Source organism: Panulirus ornatus, chromosome 4, assembly GCF_036320965.1.
Source record: "Panulirus ornatus isolate Po-2019 chromosome 4, ASM3632096v1, whole genome shotgun sequence".
NCBI lineage: Eukaryota > Metazoa > Arthropoda > Malacostraca > Decapoda > Palinuridae > Panulirus > Panulirus ornatus.
Window position 1 is genome coordinate 2,066,343 of NC_092227.1, and position 23,218 is coordinate 2,089,560.

At 41.4% G+C, this 23,218-nt stretch overlaps 1 protein-coding gene across 8 annotated transcripts in view; it reads left to right on the top strand.

Annotated features, from left to right (window-relative positions):
• LOC139765046 (uncharacterized) overlaps positions 1–23,218 on the top strand; it is a 479,849-nt gene that overhangs the window by 409,743 nt on the left and 46,888 nt on the right. For all 8 annotated transcript variants that reach the window (XM_071692159.1, XM_071692140.1, XM_071692149.1 and 5 more), the window contains 6 exons: positions 7,295–7,602; positions 14,664–14,823; positions 15,632–15,732; positions 16,111–16,242; positions 16,642–16,815; positions 18,585–18,719. In XM_071692159.1, coding sequence (XP_071548260.1) covers positions 7,295–7,602; positions 14,664–14,823; positions 15,632–15,732; positions 16,111–16,242; positions 16,642–16,815; positions 18,585–18,719 — 1,010 coding nt within the window. The remainder of the gene's footprint in view (positions 1–7,294; positions 7,603–14,663; positions 14,824–15,631; positions 15,733–16,110; positions 16,243–16,641; positions 16,816–18,584; positions 18,720–23,218) is intronic.

Here is a 23,218-nt window from a genome sequence, read left to right on the forward strand (position 1 = left end):
TACCATGTGTTGCTGATAAGAAGGATTAAATCACCTTCTATTGCCTGTAAGAAAGATGAAATCACCCTCTGTTGCTGATAAGAACGATCAAATTACCATCCGGTGCTGATACGAGGGATCGAATCTTTTGCTGTTAAGAAGGGTTGAATCACCATCTGTTGCTTACAGTGTGTGTCCTTGCTGAGCTCCCTATCTCTGGGGAGAACATAAAGACAGTGTATCGTTGTGAGCCTGTAAGGAGTAATGGTTGTGACGGACAGCCCATGAAAGAATGTAGTGAAGACGAGGATTTTTCACGAAGATCTTATCAGATCTGATCAGGAAGACCTGAGTATTGATCAGATTCCTCCAGACTCTGACAGGCTTGTGAGTCCACAGAATTCTTCCCTCAGATCACAGATGCCCCCACATCAGGGGGGGTGCGAGTCGTGGCCACATTTATGCAGATTTTCCGTCGGGTCTTCGCGTGGAGTTGGTGTTCACTAACGTTCACACACGCACACACACACACACACACACACACACACACACACACACACACACACACACACACACACACACACACACACCATGAGACAAACTTTACCACTTGGGTAACTTTTATGATCATGTCTTCGGGTTCGGTGGGGTGAAGAAATGCCTTTTCACATCACGGGTCGAGATATCTTGATGCGAGGCTGGCGTTCGGCTAAGACGAGGAAGTCGGCCTTATGGGTTAGGTTTTAAAGTGTGGATAAAGAGGTGTAGAGAGTGGTATTCCACTCTTCTTCCCTCCAACAGCTTAGCGTCTACAGCTTCAGGTTCCTTGGCCTCGTACCTGAGGAAGTGGTGAAAGCGATGCAAAGGTGGACGAGTCGGAGGGAAGGGGGTGGTTGGGGGAGGGAGGGAGGGAGGTGGGATGGTTGCATGGTTGGGGCAAGAAGGAAAGGAGGATCGGGGGGGAGGGGGTGAGAATAGTTGTATGATTGGAGCAGGGAATCTATGAGAAAAACAGATAACACGAGACCTGGTTGTATATGACGGTATGATACTGGAGGACAGTACGTGGAAGAAGAAAAATATAAAGATGGTGCATGACGAGGTTGTGTGGTGGAGGAGAGTGATAGTATCATCCTACATCATTATAGAAGGAGACAGGATGGGTCAACGAGGAAGGTGATCACCCACCTTCCCTTCTGGTACATCATCCTACATTGTAGGATTTCGTCGCCGCTGTGGATAATGTGCTTGTGATCCATTTTCCTCTGGACATAGGTTTTATGTCTGTGTTATTATTGAAAAAAAATCCATAGTAAATGCTGGATTTCAATACATGTTTGATAAGGAAGCTGCGTGTGTGTTATCCTCTTCCCATACCGTTATCGACTGATAACGCACTGTAATATTTTGTTATTTTTGAACTCCCTACGTATTTAAAACTTATTTTCCTTTGCTCTGTGAGTGACTTCCTTTCACTGATTAATTTTCTCTCTACATTTTCAGTGTAATCATGGATATACATTCCCAGATCCCGTGGCTTGCCGCACACTTTCAATTTCCTATGCACATTTTTGTCGCTTGTAATTGAATGCTTCATTTTTTTCAGTCGTCCATCCAGGCATTTCCTTCTCACTGTTTCTCTTTTCCTTTCAGGGAATATTTTGTCTTTCGAGGAGAGATATTATATCTCTGAAATTTCAGCACATCTTTTCAACTGTATTTATATATTAAAGCTCTCTCATTTTGCATTACCGTGTTAGTTAAACATATTCGGACCTAAGTTTGCTGTACAACGGTATTGGTTTCAGAATCATAACTGAATCGTATTGTGGTTATGATGATATTTAGGACACACACACCCAAATTTTGAAAAGCGTACAGGAATCCTTCTCTCCGTGGTAAGAACCATATCTACAATATTGTTACCTCACATTGGGTCGTGGGTCATTTGATTTATAAAAGGAGTCTTTAACTTACTAGTTTGTTCCATTGATGGTCACGTGTTTAGAAATCCCATATAATGATAGGGTTGTTACTGCTTATTTGTTCCCTTTTATTTTTTTTTCCTTCATCAGTTTTATGTATTGTAGCTACGGGATGCCTCATTGATGTCCAGCATAACTCTGCCCAGTTGCCTTACGTGTCCTATCTTTAATATGAAATTGATATTCAGATACTGTAAAGTCAGCTGATGCAGGTGTGCTTCGATGAATGGTTTATTTGTGTTCTCAGGACCGTACACGTAAAACGAATATTCGTATATCGAAACGTATATCCCCCCTAAGGTCCAGTTATGTAGCTTGTGTTCCCACGAATAGATATTGTGATCCAGAACCTGCTGAAGCAACAGCTCTCAAAACAACAAAGATCATTTCATCCATGACTGTAAACAACAACAGTAACTAGACAAGTAATAAAAAACAGTTGATTTACGTCGTGTGATAACAAATGCTCCAGCGAGGGGAGGCTAAGGGTGAAACGTTTACCGGGAAGGTGAGGAAGGTGCAGTAGGAACATTCGGGTTTCTCTGTGAGTCATTATCATGGTTATCATCTTCCTGAGGTGGTATTACCACTGGAACAAGTTTTAATAGGACGTGAGAGTCTGTTGTTGCCCGCCCTGCCCGTGTTTCACTGTAGATGTAGAGTTCCTTGATGACATCCTCCATCGGTTTCGACGCATTCAGACTGCATTCACGTCTTGGTCATCGTCTGATGTGCTTTCACTTGCATTATCAACACATCTGAAGACGTGATACAAGTGGTGTGTAATCAGATGGCGTGGAGTACTTACTTAACAGGGAGATTTTGCCCAAAGGTAGGGTTAACGTGTAACGCTGACCGTAGGGTTAACGTGTAGCACTGCTCACCGTAGGGTTAACGTGTAGCGCTGCTCACCGTAGGGTTAACGTGTAGCGCTGCTCACCGTAGGGTTAACGTGTAGCGCTGCTCACCGTAGGGTTAACGTGTAGCGCTGCTCACCGTAATGTTAACGTGTAGCGCTGCTCCCGTATTACGTGTAGCGCTGCTTACCGTAATGTTAACGTGTAGCACTCACCGTAATGTTAACGTGTAGCGCTCACCGTAGAGAAATACAGAATCACGAAGAACGAGTCGTTTATATTATGTGTTGCCAGAGTCGTGTGAGATGGAGAGACTGTATGTTTGTGGAGTGAAAGCCAGAGAGAGAGAGAGAGAGAGAGAGAGAGAGAGAGAGAGAGAGAGAGAGAGAGAGAGAAAGAGAGAGAGAGAGAGAGAGAGAGAGAGATTTGCCCTTGATGGCAGGGCTAACGCCTACTAAAAAAGTAGTTTTCTTTTAGATAACGCTCTCTCTCTCTCTCTCTCTCTCTCTCTCTCTCTCTCTCTCTCTCTCTCTCTCTCTCTCTCTCCTTCGTATGGCTTGCTTATTGTAGAAAGTTGTTTTTCCACGTCGGCTTCTTCAGTGTAGTTCTTTATTCATGGTTCATCAGTTATTGTCTTCAGCCATGAGTCTAACGTACTTCTAAATGTTTTATAATCATTTTATGTTTCATACTTCCTCAAATATTGCATTAAGTGATCCAATTTTCGCTTCGAACATTCATATATATCCGTCTGTTTTGAGCTTCAGCGCTCCTCCCTTCCTCTCCTCCTCATCCTGCCATCTTGTAACAGTGCTGTTCGTTCTTCGTTCATATGAGTTTAGCAACATAACAACGTTAGCTTCTTCGACTTCGTCAAAGCCAGCGTCAGAAGCTAGGCTAACAATGCCTCTTTAATAACTTCTTATGAACTTGCAGTGTTGTCGACGACATTCATGGCATTAAATGGGTGCCAGAATTGGCCCATTGTTGGGTTACCCTTTGCCACCAAGGGCTCTTATCAGCCGGCGAAAAGTTTTCCCTCGTTGGGCTTGAAGGTGGCGATGACCCCTTGTTCCATGAGCCGGATGAAGGAAGTGGTTTTTGGGTATATGTACTTGTTTTTGGGTATATGTACTCCACCCCCACAGGTGGGAAAATATCACTTAGATTTACTAAGTGGCTTGGAACATCATTTATTGGATTAATATTGCGTGAGAACAAGAGTAAGTTAAAAACTGTTACTAAAAATTAGTAAGTGTTGTCCACACTTTCTTGTTCGAAATTCAGTACATTGGTAGACCAACCTTGGCAAAAGACTGTATCCTCAGGATTCTGAAATTAATGCAGCAACAAAGGCTTGAACTTGAAGTCTCCTGCAGGATACCTACCCAAAAGAAGCGTCAAGCTTTCCCCCCCTCCTCCCCCCTCGCTCTAAGACTTAGCACAAGCTTCAATCTTTTAGAATAAGAGTTCTTGCAGAGTCACGCTACAGAACAGGCTAGTCTTATCAACGTGAAATCCCTGCTGAGGTGCGTTGATGCAAGTTTCATTGATCTTTAACTCTGCAGGATATTCTTGTGGAGCAAAAGTGTCGGCACTTGCCACTTCCCCGTTTTTCTCCATGTTGTGTAGCCAGTCTTGCTAGTTTCTGTCCGACCATCCCCACTTGGCGCCAAAACCTTCTACCTGTGAGTAGTCTCGTTGTTCACTCACCGCGTCACAGAGTGATCTTGCCTTCTCTTGAATTATTAGGGTGTTGAGCGGCTTATTATGTTGGTTCTCATCCACAGTCCGAGACCCTCACTATGCGATCCATGCTTTTCCATCAAAATCGCTCCTGTGCCTTGATGACTGATGATGATGTTAATACCCTTCGAATTTGTCTTTATGTTGCTCGCTAGTCGTCACTGTGAGAGGGAGCTGGTTCTGAGGCGTTTGCGATCGAGTTTTGCATCACTCTTCATGTGTCTTATCATCTCTTAGCATATAGAGTGATGGTTTCGCGGTCCTCCACTCTGGGTAGGACACCTGTATTCATTGCACTTGCTGGGTTTTCTTAAGATGTCTTCATGGTAGGATATCGGCCAGAAACCATTTAAAAACCTGTTGGTTAGAATACCACATTTGATTATGGAATAAAAGGTTCCGACTTGGCCTTTTTTTTTTTTGTGGACTCACGGGCCTCAATGGTTTTAAAATGCTTCCTTGTACGAGCGACTTAAAGTGCATATACTGTAAGCATATTTACCAACCAGAAGCATATAATATGGGAAAAGGTAATAACGAAACATAGAGATGTAAACTTAATTGAAAGTATGAACTTGCCGTAACGAGGAATCATCATGAATTAACGAATATCGGTGTACGCCTGTAAATGTCTGTTTGAGGTATTTATACAGGGTTTGTCTCTGGGGTGAGGTTATGGTGTCGGGTGAGGTTTGTTGTGGTACTATGGGGTGGGGTTAGCATGTCTTGTAGTACTGTGGGCTCGGTTGTGGTACTGTGGGGTGAGGTTGGTGTGCGTTTGGTGTTCTGCCGATGACCACAACACACATCACAACACACATTCTGTTATGGCATTACCTTGTCCTCGTGGCTTAGGCTTACCAACCATCCTGTCCCTTGACTTAAAAGGGCTGCCAACCTGTTGTTCTGTGGCCCACTGCATCAGGGTCAGGACAAAGGCCAAGCCATCATACCCAAGGGTCGTACTCTCTTGCTCAAGCCTCGACTTGGCGTACATAAAGGTTGTAAACTTGTGTTCAAAGCTCGTACCGTCGTGCTCAGGGATCTAATCTTCATCATAAGGGTCGTACCGTCGTGCTCTGGGATCATATCGTCTTACATAAGGGTCGTTCCGTCGTGCTCAAGGGTCGGATCGTCTTACTCCAGGGTTGTGCCGTCGTGGTGTAGGGATGCACCGTCATGCTGGCAGACTTAAGAAGTGTTCCTGACTTGGTCATGAGATCTCCATTTGTTTATTCGCTGGGGAGCCGTATGGCCTTGCTGACCAGGCAACAACGTCTTTTTGTTGATGCTCAGCACGACGGACAATAAACATTTTATGATACCAAGCGAATATCATATAATAAACCTTCAGTTATGAACTTCGGGGACTGCTAGGAAACAATTTCTACAGACTCTGTTCAACCCGGGGATCGGAGGTGATTCGATAACTGAATTAGAGTACGTGAGTCTCATGTTGATTGGTGATGATGGTGGGGGAGACGTCTTGTTGTGCAGGAAGACTGCGAGGTGATTGGCCGATCGTTCTGACGTCATAGATCAGCTGATTGATCGTGTATTTCCTGGACGATCTTGTCAACAGTCACAGGCGGCCTCCTAGGCCAGCTGATTCCTGCTTGATGATTCACAAAGCATGACTTGCGGTACAGAGCACTTACATCGCAGTCCATCTTGCACTACAGAGCACACATGCTTCTCATCTAGAGTCCCTCACAGGATTATGATAAACCTTTTTGTTGTTGCTGTTGTTGTGCTACCAGACGTTAGAACTATATTCAGCGACAGTGGATAAAGAAATGATTTGACAAACATCGTTTCTACATTCGACCCAGACTAGAGTATACGTACCTCGCTGCAGTTTAAGCACAGTGAACTGTTACAGAAGGTCCAGAGGAGGACAGCAGACATGACAACCAGAATAAAGAAACCTGAGTTACAAAGAAAGGTTTAGAGCTATGATTTGCCCACCATGGAAGAGGGAAAAGTAAGGGGTGACCTGATCAGAATCTTAGTTTTTACACTACATTGAAGAAGTCAGCAGTAAACTTCTCTTCGGAAAATTGTAGACAGAACAACCAGAGGGCATAACATGATATTAATCACGGAACTTTATAGAAAAGATGGAGAAGAATACTTTTATAGTATACAAGTGGCGGAGGAATGGAAGAAGCTGTGATGAAACTGAGAGTATAGACAACACAGAGTAGTTTAAACACTTGTATGATAGCAGAATACGTTCAAGAGATGGGGCCACATGAGTGTAGAACTCCCTCCCGTACAGTACAAGAGATGGGGCCGCATGAGTGTAGAACTCTCTCCCCATACAGTACAAGAGATGGAGCCACATGAGTGTAGAACTCCCTCCACTTACACTACATATAGGTAATGACGCGTACACACACGCACGCCTGTTGCTGCACAGTGCATGCGTGGTAGTGCACAACAGACTCCTATTAGTACACAGTGCACGCCTGGAAGTAAAGAACACATACCGTGTGTGTGAACACCTTTAGTATGATAGTTATACTACCTCATGTAAATGGAAGTGTTATGTCAACTAAAAATGCTATATTTAGGTGTGGCTGTTTAATGAGACGATAATAATGCATGTGATAGCTTTGTGTTATGTATTGCTGTATGTAATGTGTTTTTCATATAATGCTGCATCTGTTGACGCAGGTGTTCCTGGGATAATTAATGAGGCAGGTGCGGACACATGTTTTACAGGTGATGTGAAAGGCACTGGAACTGTTGAGACTTCTCTGACCCCGAGCGTGGGCGCCTCAGGGTCGACCGATGCCTGGTGCACCTCCGCCAGCAGCACCAGCGCCGTACCAGGGACCACCACCATAGGCGGCGGCGACATGATCGTAGGCGATGCTGAAGAGCGGCTGCTGAGGGGCGCGGTGCGGGGCTCCTCCTCTTACGGCAGGTTCATGACGCTCCACCGTCGCCGTCGCCACAAGCCACCGACCCGTCAGATGGAGAAGCACCACCGAGCTCTCTTGGATGACCTCTACCACGGCCCGACACAGGTCAGTACCCTCTCTCTCTCTAGGGGGTTGGGTTTGGTGCCACAGTGTTTATCATATGGGTTGGACATGTCCTGGGAGGTCCATCTAAATTCAGGTTCGGTAAGGAAATATTCCATCTTTTTTGCCCTTGTGTGAGGTTGGGCTTGTTACTAGGATGAAGGCATGTCTTCTTCGTCAGTATGTTGTGTAAGGAATATGTATGATAAACCGTGGATGACGCAGATCAACCAGGCATCACATCCGCGGTGAGGTAACATTACCAGATCTGAAGGATGATGTAGTTCACAGGGAAATGGAACACGATACGTTCCCAAGTGCACTTCCGTGTAATAATCACATCAGGGGAGATACAAGAAGGAAATATAATATATAATATATATTCAAAAAGTGAACAAGTAGCGAGTGTACATAAGATGCAGGTAAAACCACAAGGGAAGTATAAATACGAAGTGTCGAGCGCTTTCGTATATTACATTGTCAAGACTGAATACAAATAATGAGAACCAGAATATGATGTACCATTACCCACCTCTGGGCGGGGCTGGCAAATGAGTCAAGAGACGACAACCCCACTTCTCTCAAGCTACACAGTGAAGTTAACATGTGTCCATACTAAGTTATCCAGTTGAAATGACCAAAATTTTGATTCACATTGATAACCATGTTCGTTATGACACTCTGTACCAACTCATTTGCCTACCCCGTCCACTAGAGGTTGGTATATTACTATCTGCGTTTCTTTCTGTCTTGACAATGTAATACACGAAAGTGCTCGACACTTCGTATTTTCCGTTTCCTTGTGGTTCTAACTACATCTTATGTACACGAGCCAGATAAGGGGCTTATCGACCAGCCCCCATGGTGGAGGATGAACACTAGGGTTGACAGTGGACCGGCAGCGGCGACCTGGATTCAGACCTTAACGGCATCGACTTCAGCCAGACCCTGAATGCGCCACGATCAGCAGCATGGTATACCCGCTACGCCACTGAGGTCCATCCATACATGAATTATTCAGGTTATGAATTTGTCCAAGAAATCTGAATGTTTTTCATGGCGCTAGCAGGCTGTGATTTTGTCACACGTGAAATTTATATGTATATTAAAGCTATATATATATATATATATATATATATATATATATATATATATATATATATATATATGACAGGAAACCCAACTTTAAAAGCCGTTTGAAGTTTGAGATTCTGTCTTTGCACCTAAGCCACACGGTGGTAGGTGACCAATCATTTAATTAATCATATTTGTAGTACTCAACCTCCTACTTGAATTGGCATTCATTCACAAATCTTGGGATAAATTGATGAGTATCTCGTCTTGTGGGCATTACATACATGTTTTTGATTTGCCTTTGTAAAATAGTGAATGCCGCCATATGACTAATACATACCGTTAGAAATGATTGTTCTCGGTGTGGTTATCATCGAGAATACAAGAGGATTAATTGGATGCTTATCCGGTTGACTGGTAGAGTTTAAAACTTTTAAAGGTAACGTTTAAAACTTAGCCGTCCCTTTTCGCCCTGGTTCTCACACTTATTATTTCAGCATATATTTATGGCTTAAACTGGTGTAATTACATGCCTGACTTATCTTTTGTGATAGTAATTGTTATGAGACAGGGGAATGGAAACATGAGTAATAACACTGCTGTGTTAGGTACAGAGGCGTTCGTAGCTAAAGGTAAGATGAGGTAGGAAGATGAGATGAATTGGGGTTATGTGAGATGACCTACACAGGGTCACCATGCCACTGATCTAGGTGTAGGAAGGGAGGCAGGTATTCTGTGGTGATAGCACCGAAGACTGGAGGACCAAGTATTGCATCCTGCACGACACCAGTACGAGAGAGTGAAGTCTGGTGAAGCTGGTGATCTGTAGGATAGTTCCCAAAATGTTTGGCCTCTTGTGGAACTTCTGGAGAAGGGAGGCGTCGCCGAGGTCCAGAGTTACTAAACGGATGCTAAAGTTTTGTGTTGTGTGCTGCAGGATGTGGTATGTTGCAGAAGGTTCCGAAGTTGAGGCAGCCGCAGGAGACGGACATTGCCGATATCGCACCGTGACCTGCTGCTGATAGAGGCCATGGATACTGAGGCACCATAGAACCCTCACCGGAGAAGCAGCCAGGGGTCACGTAGTGGACGTTATCTAAGTGCATTGTGAACCTTGGTGTCCAAGAATCCAAGGACTCTTTTCAGACCCGCTGCTTCACTGCTACATGGGACATTTGCCAGTTGGATTGGCCATGGCGATAGCGTTGATTGTGCAGTGTGGCCATTCAGTTATTCCGGTGGACTCTTGGAGGAGTATAATAGAGGACCTCTCTATCGTGAGGTCAGGGTCATCTAACCTTGTCAAGTATTGTACCTGGTATGTTTCCTGAGTGGTTACCCGAGGTCATACGAGGTCCTTTGTCAAGATTACAACAGTAGATCATATCGGTCAAGCTGTGGACGTCAGATAGCTGTCAGGGGCAATGGTTTGTGTGCCTCGGTACATGTTGTTACAAATATTCCAGTCTCCTAGTATACTGCTCATGTCTCAAAAAGAAACATGAACAGGAAATTGACTTCATATTGCACTCAAAATCTTCAAATGGGGTATCGAAGCTCATCTTTTTCATCTTGCGTAATGTTATTATAGTCTCCTCAAAATGCTGAACAACTATTGACTGAACAGCAAGCTAGAACGAACTCAAAATTCACTTTAATTTGCTGTACACAGTGGATTAAGAAAGAGTGAGAATTCTCGCGTGTGTTCACCTTTGAAGCGGTGAGTGTAACGTTGTTGCTCGGGAGAGTTGATTTGCCTACATTATTATTTCCCGAAGTGTTTTAATTCTATGAATTCTAAGTATTCCTAAGAAATGAATGTCACCGAAAGCATGTGTAAGACGTGGTGTATTTGCCAATCGTTTACTTTTATGATAGGTCCATTTATTTGTGAATGTTGCCAGAGACAGGGTCGGGTTAATTATCAACCATGGAAATTTTTAGTTTGACCCCATCGACTCCCCCTTTCTAGGGGCCCTAGGAGAGTCTTCAATGATTTCGAAAGAGTTTACAATTCCGACCCGATCTGTCGTGCCTTAATACATCGAGTATGAATTATATTTGATTGGGTGGTAATGAGTTGTGGCTCTCACAGTCTCCTATAGACCCACCTCATATCTTATATAGTACTCTTCTTATATCTCTCCTCAGTTACAGGGTGTTATAGCAAAATAGCCATTAGAACACATATCCACCTATTTACTACCATAGTAGGAAATAGGAGGTATTTAAGAATAATACTTTGGTGTACTAAATATTTTGACGAAACCGACCTGTGTTAACTGGAACGACTAAAGCTCAGATGTAGAAAAAGCTCAGATGTAGAAATAACATTAAGTTGCCTTTAAAACCTTCTGAGGTTTCGTCTTCCAATATCCGGTTTCACGTCTTGCAAAATCATGTTTTATTGCCGAATGAAATGTTGAGGTTGGGCCGTTGAAACCCTATGTGTAACACAAACCCTCATTCGAATAAGTTATGGAACTTCACCCCAGGTAACGTACGTAAGAGAGTGATCATGGAATGTTTTGATATAAAATTTGGCATATGTTGGGTGATTCATGTGTTACACAAATATCCCCTCGTGATCACTTAAAGGATCTGACTCCAGTACGGCAGACAGCTGTAAAGGGTCACCGTAAGGGGAAGGTGTAACCCAAAAGTAGCGTCATGTGTGTGCGAGAATCAAGTAAAGAAAAAACAATATAAGATTAAGGTCAGTGCTTCACTTTGATTTTGGAAATGATATCGTTTCCATGCAATGACCTAAATATTTAGTGTGGATTTCATCAACATCTACCATGAGTGTTTCCCTGAGAACGAGAAAGGTTCCTGCTGATTCCGAGGTGAAAAGTTCACAGGTCAGGGTAACTACAAGAACTGTACATGATTTTGTTTTTCTGTAACCATCTGTGCCACCTTCTCTACCACCGCCTCAGCTACCCTCTTTGGATATCTGGCACATCTGCCACCAACGTTTCAGCTACCTCTTACATCACTTCTGCCACCAACGCTTCAGCTTCCTCTTACATCACTTCTGCCACCACTTATGCGACCACTTGCACCAACTCTTTCCACCACCACTAACTCCACCTGTACTTCTGTCTCTGCCACCTACTGCCACAACCTCTTTAGCTACCTGTGCTACCACCTCTGCCATTCCCTTTAATACCGCCACCATTAGCAACACTACCCCTGCCACCACCTCTTCCACCATCTGTCACCCTCTGCCACCACCCCCACAACCCCTTTTTCCACCAACTTGTTAACCACTTGTGCCATCATTTATGCTGTCCCATCTGCCACCTCATATGCTATCATTATTACCAAGACTCCAACCACCTCTGCCACTACCTCATTCAGTATCTCTCCCAAACCTTTTCCACCATTATCACCAACCCTGCAATCTCTGCCATTATTATTGCTACAACCTCTACCAACATGTCTACCACCTACTTACCACCATTTCTGCCACCGCCCCTGCCTCCACCCCCTTTGCCACCATCTCTGCCATTACCTCTTCAACAACCCATGCCACCAAATCTATCACCAACCCCTGTCCCACCATTTCCGTCACTACCCCTGTAACCACAACCTCTACAGCCACATGTGCTACAGATTTTGCCACCACCACTACCGCTACCCTCTCCAACATCTCCCATCATCTCGGTTACCACCCTTGCAACCACTGCCACTACCATCATGACTTCCATCATCTCTGCAACCACCATTCCCTTCACTACCACCACTATCACCACCTCATACTACCATCTCTTCCACCACTCCTACTATACCTATCTCTCCTTCCCCCTTTGCAGCTACCCTACCACCATATCTGCCACCACCTCTACAAACCTCTATGTCACTGCCATTACTGCCTCCTCTTAAAACCACATGTGGCACCATCTCTGCTATCCCTTCTGCCATCACCCTACCTACCATCTCTTCCACTATATCTTTTCATTCCCTCTTCCTCCCCTTCTGCCACTCTTAGAACCACCTGTGCCATCACCTATACCACCATTCCTGCCACTGCCTTTACCATCATCCCTGCTACTGTTCTGCAAGCATCCCTTCAGTCACCCCTTTTTCTACCACTGCTTTGCCGCCACCTCTTCAAGATTTTGTTCCATCACGCCTGCCTCTGTTCTTCTTCTATCTTTGTCACCACTTCTACAACCACTTGTGCTGACACCTTTGCCACTACAACCACTTGTGCTGACTCCTTTGCCACACCTCTGCCACAGCTATTACCATCACTTTCACCATTTTTGCTATCCCCTCTACAGCTAGTTCTGTCACCACCCATGCAAGCATCTTCACCATCCCCTTTATTGACCACCATTTTTATAACCACCAGTGCCACCACCTCTGTCACCCATTTATCTACCACTTCTACCAGCACCTCTGCCACCTTTTTTGTCACCCCTGCCATCACCTCTTTCACCATTTCTGACACCATCTCAGTTCAATTCTTAGCCACTGTCTGATGTATATTTAAGTAAATGCTTATGCTGATACATACTTCATCAGGTATTTACCAGGTATACGTAATGGTGAGCACTTCAGCATCCTGCCAAGAGTCGATTGCCCTGATGTGCATTTCTCGCCACATAGGTGAACTTCATAATTTTAGATTACTTTTGTTCAAAGTAAGGTTTTGGGAAAAGAAACCTGCATTTTGGAAAGGGATCGGTCTTGCTGTTTAAAAAGTATGAAAGATGAAAAGTTCCAAATCTTTGTGGTATAAGGAAAGGTACAGCATAACAGCCCACCCTTGAATCACAAACAGCCACTCACTTAAAAGACTATGTTAATATCTATAGAGGATGGAAAGAGTATCATTATTTTCGTTTAGGGAAAGAGAATCATGTTTCAGCCTCATAGTAAGAGAGTTGATGTGCCAGATTGAAGTAGACTCAATTCTGAAGTAAGTATATTGAGGTAGAAATACTTTGGAAGTGAAAGCAGTACTCCATACAAGAACAAATCAAATTTTTTATAAGAAATGGAGCAGTTCAAAAGGGAATGATCTTCTGCATCTTCAGTACTTCATGATTATTAGGGGCAGACTTAGCTAAGGCACTTATTTGATTTGGGGATATCTAAGATGAATTTGATGTTATGGTTATTTTAATGATAAAGGTATATTATTGGTGAAATGGAAGAAGAGTTAAAGTATAGGGATGGAACACTAAGGTGCACCATTGTTGGTTTTTGAGGAATAGTGGATTTATATCTGTTCTTGCAACAGGAAACTGCAGTACATTTAGCCGAGACAGATGCTTTTTGAGGAGCAGGGGATATATATCTCCATTGTTGTGAGTAATTTGTATTGTACACTTAGCAGAGACAGAAGCTTCTTCAATGAAAAAACAATAATCTTCCTAGGAAAGATCATAAAAGAATAACATATGTGAGAAGCAAGCACTATTTTTAGTGCCATAATTGGAATTTAGAGGCAATAAGGGAAAGAGGTGCTGAAAAAAAGTAGAAATACTGCATTTATAAGGGTATGATCAGATGAACCATCTGTGGGTGACATTGTATAGCCAAGGATTAGAGGTGAAAACAAATTGTTTCGGAAGAGTGTTCGTGACAGTTGATAGTATGGTTAAGTGGAATGATAAACTGCTCCAGATGGTGAAGATTGGAAAACATATAGGGCTTGACACCCTCCTACTCCACTCTGCAGTTGTCATCACCAATATAGGTAAGGGTTGATTTTAATCATTCCCTATAGTGTATGCAGAAATCCTCTAAATATAGTATAATAATGTGTCTCATCCATATGGCAGAAGAATTTTGTATCTTGACATAGTGGTACTTTGTCTTCATTTTGTACATCTTTTATATTTTAGTTTACTATATAGCATATATGAAAAATATATGGTAATTTTTTTTCTTGCCTTTATTTTTTTCTGAAAATTTTATTTTGTAGCTAAAGCACACTCTTTTATTGTATTTGAGACCCAATTATATCTTTTCAGTGTGTGTTGTCTCAGGTTGGTGTGTGGGGCTTCAATGCCTTTGCCCTGGACAGTGTGTGTGGGGGCCGGCCTGTTTCAGTGCTGTGTGTTTACCTTCTACACAAATATGGTCTTATTCAGCATTTTAATTTTGACACTGTTACAGTCTGGAAGTGCTTCAGTAAGTAGCCTTTTTATTATATGTGTTTTTAACATATGCAACCTCTTTATTACATCTCCTATGTGTATAATTCAATTCCATCTGATGTAGAAACTCTTTTGTTGACAAAATATAGAAATATCATTTTTAAAGTAATTTGGTACTGTAGTGAAGTTTAATAATCTTTCATAGATTGTTTATGGTGTGTTATTTGGATATAGAAATTTTCTTGCAAGAAATAAAGAAAAACCATTGCAGAAGTGCATTATGATGTGCCTTATATGGAAAGGCTTCTCATAGAAATGAATATCCATAGAGAAAATAATTTGGTGATTCAGGTACTGTGTACTTGAACAAAGTATTGCTTTCTTACAGGGATTTGTGCTTCTAAGATCTACATGTCAGTTGTTTATGTTTGTAAAATATGAGGGAGCATTTTTTTTTTAGTACTTTAGTTCTTTTCTTTCTTTCTTTCTTTCATACTATTCACCATTTCCTGCATTAGTGAGGTAGCGTTAAGAACAGAGGACCAGGTCCTTTGAGGGAATATCCTCACCTGGCCCCCTTCTCTGTTCCTTCTTTTGGAAAACATGCTGAAGTTGCAGAGTTGCCTTCAGTGACTGAGATATCAAGGGATCTTTTTACCTTATGAGATTGCAAGATGGATCAGCTGGCCATTCACTGAAGCTCTTAGATTTAAGATTGTAGCTAGCTGAATGTCAATTAGTTATTAAAGATTCATCCTTACATAGGCAGGCACATTCCCATTTAATGGTCGATTGATGGTATTTTATTCATGTCAAATACTAACAGAGATATTTCGTGGCAGGTTTAATTGAAGATGGGTACCATGCCTCCAATCCTTACCATAACGCCATCCATGCTGCAGATGTGACTCAGGCCATGCATTGCTATCTTCAGGAGGAAAAGGTGCTCATTATGCTCTTTCCCATTTATATTCTGAATACCATGTATGCTATGAAGGATAGGATAGACTTAGCATGTATTTAAATGTATGACCTCAAACAAATTGCTTGTATGATAGTGAGCTTGAAAGTCTTTTTATATAATGACCTCAAAAGTCTTTATCCTGTAAAACATGTCAGTACAAGATTAGTTTCATTAGATTATAATTAAGTTCATGCTGCTTCTGAAATGGCTTTGAATTATATTTAACAGATGTACTGTCATGAATGATTCCTTGAAATTTTGTGCTCATTGCTCATCTTCATTAAATGTTACACTTAAAAAATTAAATGAATACTCGTCATACCTATTGCCTTTCTCATCCAATATTTCACTCTTTAGATCCGTGAGCACATGAGTCCCCTTGAGGTGTTTGCAGCTCTGCTTGCTGCTGTTTGTCATGATCTTGACCATCCAGGAGTCAACCAGCCTTTCCTTATTGCAACAGATGATCATTTGGCTGCACTTTATAAGGTAATAAAAGATAACCATGCCTGGAAGCAGAAACTGGAATTTGTTACAAAATGAAACAGTGTTTATGGCTAGTGATGTCAAACATATATTGTGGACTGAAATATTTTCTCATTTTCTGATACTACAGTCTTTTATATTTTTATATTTTTATTATATTTCATATCCTGTTGAGGCTGTGTATTGTGAATGTTTGAGAACATTGTTTATCTGATTCTTTTATTATTTGAGTTTATGAATTTTCACCTGCATTAGAATTGTTACCTTCATATAGGGAAAAAATTCACTTCAAATAATATACAACTTTTTTAGCCAATTCTTGAAATGTATGACATGATTTTGAATGCACTTAGCATACTTCAAAAAGTTAGCTTATTATGCCATTTGTTTTGTTTTATCTAGAACCTAAGTGTGCTTGAAAACCATCACTGGCGGTGTGCAATGGGTTGCCTCTGGGAATCTGGACTCATAGATTCATGGTCCTCAGAAGATGTAACAGCTCTCCAAGATATGATAAGATCTCTTATTTTGGCTACAGACATCACCCGACAGCAGGAGTTTCTCAAAAGGTTTTGGGTAAGTTAGGCTGGTTTGGGACTTTACATCTTTAAGCACATCAAACCTTTCTTCATTACATGTATTGAGCCTTTTTCCTTTTTGGACTGTGTATATGAGTTGTCTGTCTGGTCATATAGGAAAGCATTTTTTGTGACATTTTGGCTCTGTGCCTGAAAGATCCTAGAAAGATCCCAGGGGGACACTCCCTACCCATTTAGTAGTTTATTGTACTAGAGTATGTCACATGCTGTGACATGTAGTACTGTAGGATTAAGCTGGTAATAAACCATGTAGTCATGAAATAATGACTCTGATGAAAAGTCATATCTGTAATGTTTCCTGAGTTAGTATAGACATCAAGTATTATAGGAATTTAATTTTCTGATGTGGGTATGTCTGTAGAGTAAAAGAGGGAGCAGTAGCATTTTCATTGCTCATGCACTTCTTTAAGACAAAGGGAAACCAAAATGCTCATTATTCAATATAAGTAAGACCTACACAATATTACATCCATTAACATCTGTAAACTTCACTGTTGCATGAAAAAGTCCAAGATTTCAAGGTCTCCTTGCCATGACCTGTCAGAGTTTAGGTATTTTCAGTTAGAAAGTATCCATGTATAGACTTGGATAATAATTCATATGGTTTGTAATGAAACAGGCTTCATGTACTTATTTAGTGCCTCAAGAGCCACAATCTAGGAGTACCTGTATGCTATAAGGGGGCTAGTAAATGACTCCTCTTCACCTGTAATTTATGACTGATTTTCTCTGACAGAGTTACATTGCTGACCGTTAGGAGTCATGCTTTATCCTTGTTACAGATGATATTATTTCTGTTGCAGATGTCCATATGATGTAGGTTTAGTCAATCTTTTGGTTAGATGTTGGAACTGTAGCACTATTTGAAAGCGAATCATGTACTGTCAAGCGTTCCTATCCCCTCAGTGAGTTATGGTGTTTTTGACCTGGGTATATTATGGATGCACAGAAGTTAATGACTGCCATCCTCTAAAACATTGGCTTTTCATTTGATACATGATATTTCATAAAGAATACATTATATTCAGTGACTACCTTTTGTATAATGAGAATATATTTGCTCAAACAACTCGTATTCCTGTCTCATATGCCATAATTTTTATTTCTGTGGTCTGGACCTTGTTGAGATTAGGGACTTGTGTAATGGGTGGGATGAAGGTAGCAGTGATGTACTTGTTAGGCTCAAGTAATTTTGAATTTGAGATGGAATGGCATCTTCTGATAGGTTGAGCATCAGGCAACTGTTCATTGGATGGTAAGGTGATCTTTCTCGCTTTAAATAGGATAGACAACCATTTACATTTGTTGTCCAGCTGAATCTGGTGTTTTAAGTTCAAATTCATAAAATCTCATTGCTCATTTTTTGTTATGATACAGAAAGATTATTCTCCATATTGGAACTGCATTTCTGCTTCACCTGCTTTTGTACTACACCCTGAAATCCTTACTCTTCCATACCCAGCTGCTCCAATTTTAATATGAAGAAAACACAATAAAGAATACTTTGTGCAAAAAGAGATTGTACCTTGTTTTTTATGTGAACTCATTATTAATTCATCATAATTACATTTATCTGCTATTATTCTTGGCATACTACAGAGCTTGTGCATTTTTTATGTGGTTTGAGATGGTGATATAAAGTTTTTAGTGGATGCTAAGCATTTGTTGGAGTTTACTGAATTATATATTGTATGGCTAGAGGTCTACACTGTGGCCTATAATACTAATATGCTTGTATGTTTGCAGCGGTATTTGGATGCTAGTAACTTTGATATGCAGGACCCAGAACATCGGCACTTCTCCCTTCAGATTGCTCTGAAGTGTGCTGATATATGCAACCCGTGTCGACCATGGGACATTTCTCGTAAATGGTCACACAAGGTAAAGTCTCTGGTGGAGGAAAATATAATTTTTAGCATGTTTCACATTCCTATATTTTTGTAAGCTTTGTCAGCTTCAAGTTAGTAGGGAATATGACCTAGAAAAAGTAAGCTTCTGAGCTAGCTCTAGTCTTTGCTTGCCACCATCATATTTCTCTGAAAGGTGAACCTTTCCTTCTTAGTAACATGCCTTGGTGCACCCCATTCCTAAGAAAGGAGACTGTTGTAACCCTTCCAATTATTACCTCATTGCTCTCTTACTATCTATAGCACTTGAAACTCTGCGAAACTCTGTGTAACTAAATTTTTCAGACATGAGAAGCCCATTACCATCTTTTTATTAACATTATAGCTTTCATGCTACAAGGTTTAGTGTTCATCTCTCACATGTGACTCATGCTACAAGGTTTAGTGTTCATCTCTCATATGCGACTCATTTTTGGTCTTTCTTTCTCATTTCTCTCAGCAGCTTAACTTAAGTCTTTGCTTTCTGAACATTCTTTCTTTGTTCTTTTGGTTCTTTCTATTCTCTGATGCATATATTCATCTCCATTTGGTCTGTTTTAGAAGTCGTTGATGCAGCAGGTCTCCTTTCATTCAACCAACAGTAGTGTCCCTCTGTGCTCTCTCCTAATGCCACCTCTTTCTTTCCTCTATGAATGGTCTTTCTTCAACATTTAACCATGTTTACCCTTAAGCTCATGATTTTACTCTGCATACTTCAATTAACTTTCCCTCCTCTCTTCACTAATACATGTTCTCTTTCTTATACTGAACACATCATCCTCTCTTAATTGAGACCTGTGCAATGTCTTTGAATGGGACAGTAATCTGGTTAAATTCAGCAGTACTGAAATGCAATTTTTACCTGTATCTCCTTCTTAATGGCACTAGTTTCTCTTGGTTCAATTTAAAAGTATCATAGTTAATACTTGCAGTAACGTGAACATGTTGCACTTAACGATCTCTAGGAAGCCCCACATAATCACCATTACAGAATCTGCTTCCCAGATGCTAAGGGTGTTGTATAAGTGCCATAATTATATTTCTTGTGAGGAGCTATTTCTCATATATAAGGGTTTTCTTCATCCCAGTATAGAGTATTGCTTACATGTTTAGCATAACTCTTCCTCCACCTCTTTATTAGCCAGAGAAGAATCAGAAACCTTTGAATTCATTAATTTTGGATGTATTACCTCACTTCAACCATCCACCTCTATCTGCTGTGATTTTGCTGCCTTCTTGTTTCACTGGAATTATTTTGGTTCCTGCTCTCATGAGCTGCCTTCATGTGTTCCTGCCACCAGGGTTGGAATCATGACCCACTTGTGGCTGCTGCTTCCTTTAGTGTCTGTGTAGACACCAGCCATGCAGAGATTAACCATAATGATACCTCTTGTCCTTGAACAGCAAAACTGTGCAACCCTCTTCATTCTTTTATCTTTTCCTCTTCCTATAATCTTTATGCCTTTAAGAGGCAAATTTACAAACACATGAGGAACTCTTTAAGTGGTTTCTTCACTCATGTAATCAATTACACATTTATCATGTATGGAGAGGGAGTTTTACACTCCTTGGGCCCCCGTCTCTTGATCAATCTCCACTGTCATATTTCCTGAATTTACATATGCTGTCTGCATTAGCTATGTCCTCAAGTCAGTCTATTCCAATCATCCACTAATCTTATGTTACAAAAGTGTTTCTTTACATCCCTGTTTACAAATTTCATGTTACAAAAGTTTTTCTTTGCATCCCTGTTTACAAATTTCTCACTTAATTTCATGTTAGGTCCTCTGGTTCCTCCATCTCTACATCTCTCAATTTACTGTCCACTGCCCACTTCATCAATCTTTTTTTAAAAACTTAAAGGTTGTGATCAAGTCAACCTTCACTCTTCCAAGGTGGTAAATTGAAAGCCTCCATCCTTTCCCTGTAGCTTAGGTCTCTTAATTCTGGTACCAAATTTCTTACCCTTTTGTGGACCTACTCTATGAGTTCATTGTTTTTTTTTGGTGTGATGACCAAACCTGAGAATCTTATCCTAGTTTTGGCCTTACATAGGATATGAAAAGCTAGCTGAATATTTCTTTATTCATATACTTGAAAGTTATTCTGATATTTGTCAGCAGGCAGTTTGTCTCCTCAGCTATTCTCTTGTGGTTACTCTCAAGTCACTTTCACACACAGAATCTTGAAGCTTACTCCTTGCCTGGTAATAATCATATTAAGGCCTTCTTTAGATCTGTCCCATCCTCAGTACTATACATTTGCTAGGGCTGAATTTCATCGTCAACATTTCAGACCAACTTTGGGATTTGTTTAGGCCCCCTTGTAAACTGATGCAATTCTCATCGCTTTTCACTTCCCTCATGACTATTGTATCATCTAGAAACATGTTCAGGTAGGATTCTGTATCTTCAGGCAAGTCATTAATGTAGAGTGAGAAGAGAAATGGTCCTAAAACTGAGCCATATGGCACTCTGCTGGTCATGTTATCCCTTTTGGAAAAGGTTCCTTTGACTTGCATCCTTTGTTCCACTCCCACTGAGTTAATCTTGTGTCCAACAAAGGAGTTTCCCCTTATTCTTGCTTAGTGACTTAGCTCTACTCAGCTTCCTATGTGGTACACCATTAAGTGTCTTTTAGCAGTCTAGATATGCACAGTCCATCCAACCTTCCCTTTTGTCCAGGACTGAGCTCACTCTCTTTTAAAACTCTTAAGAGACTAATTACTCATAACCTTCTTTCCCAAAAATCATGCTGTCTCTCACTTAGGAAATTTCCCTTCAGAAAGTCATGCACTTACTTTCTAATAATCTTTTTCGGAACCTTATAAACCACACTCGTTAATGAGACTGATTTATAGTTCAGTGCCTGTCCTCCTCTCTTTTCTTATATATATATATATATATATATATATATATATATATATATATATATAGGATGGATGTGCTGGAAATGAGATGTATGAGGACAATGTGTGGCGTGAGGTGGTTTGATCGAGTAAGTAGCGTAAGGGTAAGAGAGATGTGTGGAGATAAAAAGAGCGTGGTTGAGAGAGCGGAGGAGGGTGGTTTGAGGTGGTTTGGGCACATGGAGAGAATGACTGAGGAAAGATTGACCAAGAGGATATATGTGTCGGAGGTGGAGGGAACGAGGAGAAGTGGGAGACCAAATTGGAGGTGGAAAGATGGAGTGAAAAAGATATTGTGTGATCGGGGCCTGAACATGCAGGAGGGTGAAAGGAGGGCAAGGAATAGAGTGAATTGGAGCGATGTGGTATACAGGGGTTGACGTGCTGTCAGTGGATTGAATCAAGGCATGTGAAGCGTCCGGGGTAAACCATGGAAAGCTGTGTAGGTATGTATATTTGCGTGTGTGGACGTGTGTATGTACATGTGTATGGGGAGGGTTGGGCCATTTCTTTCGTCTGTTTCCTTGCGCTACCTCGCAAACGCGGGAGACAGCGACAAAGTATAAAAAAAAAAAAAAAAAATATATATATATATATATATATATATATATATTACAGAGGTATAAGTTTGTTGAGTATTCCTGGTAAATTATATGGGAGGGTATTGATTGAGAGGGTGAAGGCATGTACAGAGCATCAGATTGGGGAAGAGCAGTGTGGTTTCAGAAGTGGTAGAGGATGTGTGGATCAGGTGTTTGCTTTGAAGAATGTATGTGAGAAATACTTAGAAAAGCAAATGGATTTGTATGTAGCATTTATGGATCTGGAGAAGGCATATGATAGAGTTGATAGAGATGCTCTGTGGAAGGTATTAAGAATATATGGTGTGGGAGGCAAGTTGTTAGAAGCAGTGAAAAGTTTTTATCGAGGATGTAAGGCATGTGTACGTGTAGGAAGAGAGGAAAGTGATTGGTTCTCAGTGAATGTAGGTTTGCGGCAGGGGTGTGTGATGTCTCCATGGTTGTTTAATTTGTTTATGGATGGGGTTGTTAGGGAGGTAAATGCAAGAGTTTTGGAAAGAGGGGCAAGTATGAAGTCTGTTGGGGATGAGAGAGCTTGGGAAGTGAGTCAGTTGTTGTTCGCTGATGATACAGCGCTGGTGGCGGATTCATGTGAGAAACTGCAGAAGCTGGTGACGGAGTTTGGTAAAGTGTGTGGAAGAAGAAAGTTAAGAGTAAATGTCAATAAGAGCAAGGTTATTAGGTACAGTAGGGTTGAGGGTCAAGTCAATTGGGAGGTGAGTTTGAATGGTGAGAGGCTGGAGGAAGTGAAGTGTTTTAGATATCTGGGAGTGGATCTGTCAGCGGATGGAACCATGGAAGCGGAAGTGGATCATAGGGTGGGGGAGGGGGCGAAAATTTTGGGAGCCTTGAAAAATGTGTGGAAGTCGAGAACATTATCCCGGAAAGCAAAAATGGGTATGTTTGAAGGAATAGTAGTTCCAACAATGTTGTATGGTTGCGAGGCGTGGGCTGTGGATAGAGTTGTGCGCAGGAGGATGGATGTGCTGGAAATGAGATGTTTGA